The 10,316-nt window shown below is 45.2% G+C and overlaps 1 protein-coding gene across 1 annotated transcript; it reads left to right on the plus strand.

Annotated features, from left to right (window-relative positions):
* The first annotated feature begins 5,588 nt into the window (after positions 1–5,588).
* Positions 5,589–8,307, plus strand: LOC119285428 (glucan endo-1,3-beta-glucosidase 9-like). Its single transcript, XM_037564699.1, has 2 exons — positions 5,589–5,983; positions 7,087–8,307. Exons 1-2 carry the CDS (start codon positions 5,622–5,624, stop codon positions 8,183–8,185), a joined length of 1,461 nt encoding a protein of 486 aa, XP_037420596.1. The 5' UTR covers positions 5,589–5,621; the 3' UTR covers positions 8,186–8,307.
* The last annotated feature ends 2,009 nt before the right edge of the window (positions 8,308–10,316 follow it).

The raw sequence follows: 10,316 nt of genomic DNA on the forward strand, positions 1-10,316 counted from the left end.
TGGGCCCCCTGGGACTCCACCGACCTCAACTCCAACTCTATATATTCACGTTCGGGGAGAAAAAATAAGAGAGAAGGATTCATCGCCTTTTATGATACGGAGCCGCCGCCAAGCCCTAATCTTCATCGGGAGGGCTGATCTAGAGTCTGTTCAGGGCTCGGGAGAGGGGAATCCGCCGCCATCGTCATCATCAACCTTCGTCCATCACCAATTTCATGATGCTCACCGCCGTGCGTGAGTAATTCCATCGTAGGCTTGCTGGACGGTGATGGGTTGGATGAGATTTACCATGTAATCGAGTTAGTTTTGTTAGGGTTTGATCTCTAGTATCCATTATGTTCTAAGATTGATGTTGCTATGACTTTGCTATGCTTAATGCTTGTCACTAGGGCCCGAGTGCCATGATTTCAGATCTGAACCTATTATGTTTTCATGAATATATGTGAGTTATTGATCCTATTTTGCAAGTCAATAGTCACCTACTATGTGTTATGATCCGGCAATCCCGAAGTGACAATAACCGGGACCACTCCCGGTGATGACTGTAGTTTGAGGAGTTCATGTATTCACTAAGTGTTAATGCTTTGGTCCAGTACTCTATTAAAAGGAGGCCTTAATATTCCTTATTTTCCAATATGACCCCGCCACCACGGGAGGGTAGGACAAAAGATGACATGCAAGTTCTTTTCCATAAGCACGTATGACTATATTCGGAATATATGCGTACATTACATTGATGAACTGAAGCTAGTTCTGTGTCACCCTATGTTATAACTGTTGCATGAGGAATCGCATCCGATATAATTATCCATAATTGATCCATTGCCTATGAGCTTTTTACATATTGATCTTTGCTAAAGTTATTTTTCCGTTGCCACTATTATGATTGCTACAAAAACTACTACTGTTACTTTTGCCACCGTTACCGTTACTTTCATACTACTTTGCTACTAAATACTTTGTTGCAGATATTAAGTCTTTCATGTGTGGTTGAATTGACAACTCAACTGCTAATACTTGAGAATATTCTTTGGCTCCCCTTGTGTCGAATCAATAAATTTGGGTTGAATACTCTACCCTCTAAAACTGTTGCGATCCTCTATACTTGTGGTTTATCATCCTCCGGCAAGGAGGAGGCAGGCATCTCCTCCGGTGACGAGGAGGAACAATCACAGTAGTGGCTCCATCTTCTCTCGGAGGCGGCTCTGATGGACGAAGAATCCGTCCGTCAGATGGAGATCATGATGGAGTGTTCGCTCCGTCAGATGGCCTGGCGCCATCATCGCCGACGCGCGTGAAGGAGGATCCATCGTCCCCGCCGAGGGTCCATGTTAAGCGGGAGCCGGCATCCCCACTCCGATGCGTGAAGGACGAGTCAGCGTCCCTGCCATGCAACCGCGGCCTCCACATCGGCGGTCGCGTGAAGCAAGAGCCAACGTCCCCCCCACCCCCCAGCGCCTCCGTCGCGTGAAGGACGAGCCGGCATCACCCTCGCCGTGCAGCCGCTACACGTGCATCAACAGGCCCTCCTTGCCACCACGACGCCACCGCCGCGTGATAAAAAGGGAGCTACCGCGCGTGATCACCAATGCGTGTGGCCGCATCCTCCGCTACCTCAGAGCAGGTTGTGCCTCCGGCTCTCGAGCCGTGGTATCCGAGGCCGAGCGTGCACACGGCAGCAGGCGAGGTATGACCAACACAATGTCGGTCGCCGCTTTGCGTTCACTAAGACGGACGTCGCATCGGAATTGGTCCGCAATGACCCGGACCTCACCGCGGTGTGGGTGCTCGATCGCTCCGGCACCATCGCGGAGACAGGCGCCACCGCCGCCTTGACGTCGAGCTCGCCGAGATCGGCGAGGAGTGGTCGCTTAACCTATGTAATACTCCCTCCGTTCACAAATATACGTTGTTTTAACTTTTCTTTGAATTATATATATATAGACACGTTTAAGTGTATTTGTTCACTCATTTCAGTCTGTATGTAGTCCATACTGAAATATCTAAAACATCTTAGTCTCTCTTCGATTCAAAGGATTTCTAAAGGAATTTTGAAGGGTTCTAATCCTTAAGGTTTGATTTGTAGGATTACAATCCATAGGAATTTTTCCATAGTATTCACTTGTACTCTCTTCGGTCCTTTTAGTCTGTATATAAGTTTTGTCCAAAGTCAAACTATCTCTACTTTGACCAAACTTTAAAAAATATTAACATTCACAATGCCAAATTAATATTGTTAGATTCATTATGGAATGAGTCTCATAGTATATATATTTGGTATCGTATATGTTGATAAATTTTTAATATAAATTTGGTCAAAGTTTGACTTAACACAAATATAATATGCAGAGTAAAAAGAACTGGAGGAAGTACTAGTTTTCATAGGAAATTCTCTCTCCAACCATCGTATGTTTTTCCTGTGCACGACCAAACACTCATACTAATCCTGTACGATTGAAAATGGTATGTGATATGTTAATTTTGCATCATGCTTTTATATTGATATTTATTGCATTATGGATTGTTATTACACATTATATCACAATACTTATGTCTATTCTTTCTTATTTTATAAGGTTTACATGAAGAGGGAGAATGCCGGCAGCTGGAATTCTGGGCTGAAAAAGGAGCAAATATTAGAGACATATTCTGTGCAACTCCAAAAGTCCCAAAACTTCACGGAGCATGTTTTTGGAATATATAAAAAGTATTGGGCGAAAAAAGTACCAGAGGGGGGCCACCAGCCAACCACAAGGGTGGAGGGCGCGCCCCCGACCTTGTGGGCCCCCTGGTAGGCCTCTGGTGGCCATCTTTGGCTATATGGTGTGTTTTGACCTGGAAAAAATCAGAAGAAAGCTTTTGGGACGAAGCGCCGCCGTCTCGAGGCGGAACCTGGGCATAACCAATCTAGGGCTCTGGCGAAGCTGTTCTGCCGGGGAAACATCCCTCCGGGAGGGGGAAATCGTCGCCAATGTCATCACCATCGATCCTCTCATCGAGAGGGGGTCAATCTCCATCAACATCTTCACCAACACCATCTCCTCTCAAACCCTAGTTCATCTATGGTATTCGATCTTAGTCCCAAAATCTCAGATTGGTACCTGTGGGTTGCTAGTAGTGTTGATTACTCCTTGTAGTTGATGCTAGATGGTTTATCCGGTGGAAGATTATATTTTCAGATCCTTAATGATAATTAATACTCCTCTAATCTTGATCATAAATATGCTTTGTGAGTAGCTACAGTTGTTCCCGAGGACATGGGAGAAGTCTTGTTATAAGTAATCATGTGAATTTGAAATTCGTTCGATATTTTGATGAGATGTATGTTGTCTCTCCTCTAGTGGTGTTATGTGAACATCGACTACATGGAACTTCATCATTATTTGGGACTAGGGGAAGGCATTGGGAAGTAATAAGTAGATGATGGGTCGCTAGAGTGACAGAAACTTAAACCCTATTTTATTCGTTGCTTCGTAAGGGGCTGATTTGGATCCATATGTTTCATGCTATGGTTAGATTTATCTTAATTCTTCTTTTATAGTTGCAGATGCTTGCGAGAGGGGTTAATAATAAGCGGGAGGCTTGTCTAAATAAGGGCAGCACCCAAGCACCGGTCCACCCACATATTAAATTATCAAAGTAACGAACACGAATCATATGAGCATGATGAAAACTAACTCGACAACAATTCTCATGTGTCCTCGGGAGCCCTTTGCTTTATATAAGAGTTTGTCCAGGCTTGTACTTTGCTACAAAAAGGATTAGGCCACCTTGTTGCACCTTAGTTACTTTATTTACTTGTTACACGTTACAATTTATCTTATCACAAAACTATCTGGTACCGATAATTTCAGTGCTTGCAGTGCTTGCAGAGAACACCTTGCTGAAAACCACTTATCATTTCCTTTTGTTCCTCGTTGGATTCGACACTCTTACTTATTGAAAGGACTACGATAAATCCCCTATACTTGTGGGTCATCAGTATGCCATTCAATTCCTCCGGCTTTTCCTATTCTCATGTATTGCAAATCCCATGAATCAAAGAGGACCTTATATTTGTGAACAGAGGAAGTAGCTACGTTGGAATTCAAGTTTTATCTTAAGAGATGTAATTAACTGAATTTTTATGTAAATATAATAGTTCTGAAAATAAAGTATCTACAATGTTTGATGCTACCTTTATGTATTTACGCATCAAATCTATTCATTTTGTATCATCGACGTGGATGAGTATTTTCCGCCTAATTTTAATGTCATCAACATGGAGCTTGGAACATGTAGCGCTCGAATGCTCATTTTTGGCCGATGGACGTTCAGGAGATCTTGAAACGTACGTCCCCGCTTAATTGGCATGACTTTTTTTTGCTTCATCCCCGAAGAAGAGCGGTCGCTTCTGGGTAAAGAGCGTGTACTGCCTAATAACAAGTACAGTGACACAATTTGTTGGGGATACGTCCAACAGTAACCCTGAAGGAGACCGACTTATATGGCTTTGTATTTGGAACTTGTCGGTTCCATAGATGATGAAGATCACGACATGAAAAATATCGATTGGAGCCTTGGCTACTAATTAGTGCAAGGTTTACATGCATTTGGTGAAGCCACACGTGTCCACTATGCGGAGTTGAAATATAAGGAAGCTTTCATGCCTTGGTAAATTGAGGGCACGTCATGATTTTGTGGGAACTCATGAGAGTAGCATGGTTGCTTCCTGCCAATAATTTGCTGATTGATACAAGCAAATGACCACTAAATGTTCTAGCAGGGTGTGAGAAGAATGTCCACAATATGATAATTATGCTTATTTGGCGTATCTGGCAGCTTCGCTTGGATATGGACATGGAAAAGAAGTACCTCCCCTTGAAACACATGTTGAGTTCTTGCAGAGTTACATGAAGTCACAGCTCCTTTTAAGGATGTATAGCACTAACGAAATCATTAAAGGGAAGATGGCAGTATATGAAACTTGTTCTATGCCGGAGATTAAGAGTTATGTATCGGTACAACCTTGACCGCATCACCGACAAACCAAGAAGCCCTTGGTGGATGACTCTTTTCTTGCTCGTGATGAAATGGTGGCGGCGGGCATACCCTTCGAAGACATGATGGCAACATAATCTTTTTAGCTTACCGGTTCTTATCGCATTGCAATGATGCTCTAGAGACGGAGATTCGCGCACTGATGCAGGGATGGCCTTGACCATACATCATTCAGAAGACCCAGACATAATCTAATCGGACTCCTCTGAGGCATTGGTGACTTTATTTGGTGATAGCTTAACTCGCTCAGCATATGAACATCTTGCTACTGAGATCAGGTCCTTGATGGAGTAGGGAGTTTATCCCATAGAAGTTTCAATGCAAACAAGATAGGGCAGCTTACAGGCGCAACAAATGTAACACTGTTATATGAATATTGTATGGACACGTAAAGGATTGGGGAACTTATCTTTAACTGTAACCCTATAATTTTAGAATTAAACCCTGTTTACCGGAACAAGAAAAAGTTTAAAGGGGCATTTTGAACCAAATTGAAGTTTGGGGTTGTACTGTAAACCGCTGAACAAATTAAATTTAGGAGGCGGCAGCACCGCAACGGTGTGTACACGGAACAGCAGGCAATGCGGCCCAGCCGCCGCCGCCCGCTGCGGCCAAGGGCACCTGCGCTCCCGCTTCTCCTTTTCCTCGCCGTCGCCGTTGCGCCGTCGCCGGCCGCCGCGGTGGGCGTGAACTGGGGCTTCGCGGCATCCCACCCGCTCCCGGCGGCGCAGGTCGTGCGTGACCTCCTCCTCCCCAACTCCGTCCCCCGCGTGCGCCTCTCCGCCCCCTCGCCCGACGCGCTGACCGCCCTTGCCGGCACCCGCATCGCCGTTACCATCGGGGTCCCGAACGAGCTGCTCCGCCCCCTCGCCTCCTCCAGGAAGGCAGCCGCCGCCTGGGTACACGACAATGTCACCCGCTACGCCTCCGGCGTACTGTTTGAGTAAGAGCCGCATCCCCTTCTCCCCTTTCAGTGCTCGGTTTCCTTCTCTTTTAGTCTTGCGCTGATCCTTTTCTCTTCTTTCCGACATATTTTAGTGATCTTATATCATGAAATGCGAAGGGGCCAAGGTGTATTCGTTAGATAGTTACTGTATGATACTAGTTGACTGAATAAATCAAGTCTAAATTATGCCTCAAGCTGACCCCGTTGCTATAATTAGAAATATTATAGGCTCCATTGGCACCAGATGATGCGATTAGTCAATTTGTGTCCACTGGATTTGCCAATCATGCATGCTGACATGCTCAAAACCAATATCATTAATAATGTTGACGGTTGACCAATCTGATCTGAAGGAGGAAGACGCTGCTTTAGTTAAGTCCATTGGTTGACTTCAATAGGTTGTTATGTCTATATTGCATTAGTGCACTGGAATTTTCTTCTAGGTACCTCAAGGTCTTCTTTTCATGGAACAAACAAGTATGATCTATGAAACACTCAACAAATGTCAATTACCAACGTGCTAGTAGGTGTTTATACTCTACAAAGTTTCAGATCCTATGACTTGTGATGGATTCCTCTTGGTGAACTAAAGATGATAAAAGGAACATGCCCGGACCTAGTTAACAATGGGAAAATTTGGATGTATAGCACAGCTAGATCCTATCAATTTGTCCTGAACATTTGGGGATGGAGTGTATTTTTCTGAAGAGCTGCAAACTTCAGCGGGTAGATCTGTGCACAGATCTGTAATTTTCTGTTACAAAACTTGACCGTCCGGCTTCTGTTGATATTTCGCTTGTGGCTGAGCATTCTTCCTTTCTTTTCGAGCTTAAGTAGCAGAGATTCTTCTGTATTAATCAAATGTGTTTGGTATATTTGTATCAAATCTGAATTAATAGTAGCGGAGTGTAGGGTAATATGGTTGTTAAAGAGAGTACATAGCTGTCTAGGTGAGGTTAAATCTGGATTTGAGGCAGGCGATCTGTTTGGCAACAATGCTTAATTTGTTTGTTTCATGTTTGCATTGATGTTACATTTCACATTTTGTGGGTTTTCTTGATATTATAAGTTTTTATATTGACGAGTAATGTAATTTGTAGGTTTATTGCTGTTGGAGATGATCCATTTCTTCTTAATCATGGGCAACAGTTTCAACCTTTTGTGGTCCGTGCAGCAGCAAATATTCAACGGGCATTGGATGATGCAAAGTTATCGAGCAAGATGAAAGTAGTTGTGCCTTGTAGCTCTGATGCATACCAAAACGCATCAACTCTGCCTTCGAAAGCTTACTTCAGGCCAGATGTTAACAAAACCATGGTTGAGCTCCTCCCATTTCTTGCTAATCATAGCTCACCGTTTATGGTCGAGCTGAATCCTATTTTGAGCTTTCAGCAGAAGAAGAATATTTCATTGGACTATTACCTTTTCCAACTAATGTCGCGTCCGATAAGTGATGGTCATAGCAAGTATGACAACTACTTCGATGCGAGCATAGATGCTCTGGTTACTGCTCTAACTAAAGCTGGATTCGGTGATATGGACATCGTTGTTGGGAAAGCAGGATGGCCAACAGATGGAGCTGTGAACGCAACTTCAGCTATTGCTCAATCCTTCATGACAGGCCTGGTCAACCACCTGGCGAGAAAATCCGGGACTCCACTTCGCCCAAAATTTGCTCCAACTGAGACATACCTCTACAGCCTTTTAGACGAAGATCAACACAGTATAGCAAGCGGAAGTTATGACAGGCACTATGGCATTTTTACGTTTGACGGCCAAGCCAAGTACCATGTCAACTTGGGTCAAGGCCCTACGGCTCTCAAGAATGCGCTGGATGTGGACTACCTTCCATCAAAATGGTGTGTGGTGGACAACAACAAAGACCTTTCCAATGTTTCTTCCAGTTTCTCTGCCGCTTGCTCCAATGCCGACTGCACCGCTCTGTCCACTGGTGGCTCCTGTGCAGGTCGTGGCTGGCCTGGGAATGTGTCGTTTGCCTTCAACAGTTACTACCAGCAGCATGATCAGAGTGAGGAGAGCTGCAGCTTCAGTGGCCTAGGTTTGATAACCACAGTTGATCCATCCGTTGATAATTGCCTCTTTGCTCTTGCAATTCGCGCTTCTGCTGCTGCTTCCTTTCACCCAACATTTGCCGTGCTGTGGATACTAGTTTCGGTTTGCATTTACAGTTTAGTCTGATGTAGCTGCCCAATGACTTGGAGGCTCGATTTGAGCCTTCAAGATTTGTCCGTGTGTCTCATGTAGCATGTGTTAACTCAAAAATCTTGCGCACTGTCAAAACTAGTACTAGTATCTCTGAAGTTGTGCAAATTCGTACTACGTTGTAGAGGACTCCATGCATACTCCACTTGGCTCGGGGGGGATATAGCTCAGTTGGTAGAGCTCCGCTCTTGCAATTGGGTCGTTGCGATTACGGGTTGGCTGTCTAATTGTCCAGGCGGGGTTAGGATTTGAGGAAGCTTAGTTTGGATAATGGAACATTCGCTGTTCTGATTGTTGAGATACCGCAAATCCACTTATCCAACAATTTCAGTCAATTTTCCTACTTTTTCTGCAGCCCGTTGCAAGGAAGGAAAGAGCAAGAACTAGGGCTAAGTGCTGAGTTACGGTTGTTGACTCGGAATTGTAAGCCGAAGAAGCATTCCTGTGACCTGGCCGTATGAATGGTTTCTTTCTCAATACCAGAGCTAAATAATTAGGCATCAAAATTCAAAGAAGGTGATACTTTTCACGTACTCCTTTGGTTTGGAGGAATTTCATAGGAATTCTAGATGATAGGATTCTTATAGGATTTTTTCCTATAGAGCCATTTGGTTCATAGGAATGGATTCCTATTTCTACATAGGATTGGTTCCTATCCTTCATATTTAATAGAAAAATAAAAATGAACCTAGACTCAATGGAAAAATTCCTTTGGTGTCAACCAAATGACATCTCGTTTCCTATTCCTACTCATAGGATTTGAGATACATATCATCTCATTTTCTATAAAATTCATATTCCTACGATAATTCTATCCTATGAACCAAAAGAGGCCTCAACTACTCGTACCATGAAAGAAAGGGGATTTTGGGGGGAGATGAGAAACGAGGGGATCACGCCCCGATTAATTTTCTGTGGATAGAGTAACGTAGGAAGGAGAGGAAGGGGCAACGCATTCGCGTTTAATTAAGATAATTTTGATTCGTTTGGACTTCCACGTTCTCGTAAAGCCTTTTCGCTTAGGGAAGTGATCTGCGCCGGCGCACCGGCCCAAGCGTTGGGCCGGTCAAGGCCCAGCCGTCCGATCCGCGAGCTCGAGCCGTCAGATCTGTTCCTCGAGCCCCCTTCCCCCGCGTTGACTTCTTCCTCTTCTTCTTCACCGCGTCCTCACCCCAGCCGCTCCTTGTCGCCGACGACTAGCCCCCTCACCTGGACCTCCTCCTCCCCCCCTCCTAGTCCCACGCTGCTGGATGCGCTCTCCGTCCCTGCCGCCGCCGGCCGCCGTCCCCGTCCCCGTCGCAGCATCTGTACTCGCCCCCCGGTCCAGCAAAAAGCCCATCGCCCCCTCGTAGCAAAAAATGGCGCCGTCTTGAAGCACACCCGCACCCCTTGTCGTCGCAGCACCTAGCAGCCGCTGTCGTCGCTGGACTGTCGTGTCGCCGACGCAGCTCTCAACGTCGCTGCTCGCTGCCATTGGCGAGTCAGGTTGAAGCTTTTTATCTCATCGGTTGAAGCTTTTCTCTATGCCTGTTGAAGCTTTTCTCGCGGATTGAAGCTTTCCACCATGCCAATTGAAGCTTTTTTCACCTGAGCTTGAAGCTTTTTTCACAAAGTGTTGTAGCTTTTTACTCTGCGGTTGCAACAAAAACACAGAGAGACGCCGTGGTCGTCGTCGAGGAGGATTTTCTCGATCTCTGTTTGAAGCTTTTTCATCTGTGGGTTGAAGCTTTTTGTCAAAAGGGTTGTAACTTTTCCTGTATTTCGTTGTCTGGTTGAAGCTTTTTTATCTACTGGATGTAGCAAAAACCTCCAACGGTAGTAGCAAAAGCCTGCTACGGTTGCAGCAAAAAAATCATTGTCGTCCTCGCGAGGTCGTAGCTCTGTCTGATGGATGTAGCAAAAAGCTTTGCCGGTAGTAGCAAAATCCAACAACGGTTGCAGCTTTTCCTTGTTGTGCAATGCCATTGAAGCTTTCTATGTCTATGGTTGAAGCTTTTTTCAACGGCTGTTGAAGCTTTTCTAGGTGACGGTTGCAACATTTGTATACGCGGGAGGATCCGGGCATGGCTGCAGCCATGGCGGCCGGCGAGGGAGCGCCTGGCCGCCG

This window comes from Triticum dicoccoides, chromosome 4A (genome assembly GCF_002162155.2).
Source record: "Triticum dicoccoides isolate Atlit2015 ecotype Zavitan chromosome 4A, WEW_v2.0, whole genome shotgun sequence".
Lineage (NCBI taxonomy): Eukaryota > Viridiplantae > Streptophyta > Magnoliopsida > Poales > Poaceae > Triticum > Triticum dicoccoides.

Coding starts and splice junctions, on each gene's coding strand:
- LOC119285428 (XM_037564699.1), top strand. CDS start 5,622: ATGCGGCCCAGCCGCCGCCGCCCGCTGCGGCCAAGGGCACCTGCGCTC. Junction 5,984..7,086: donor GCCTCCGGCGTACTGTTTGA/GTAAGAGCCGCA, acceptor TGTAATTTGTAG/GTTTATTGCTGTTGGAGATG.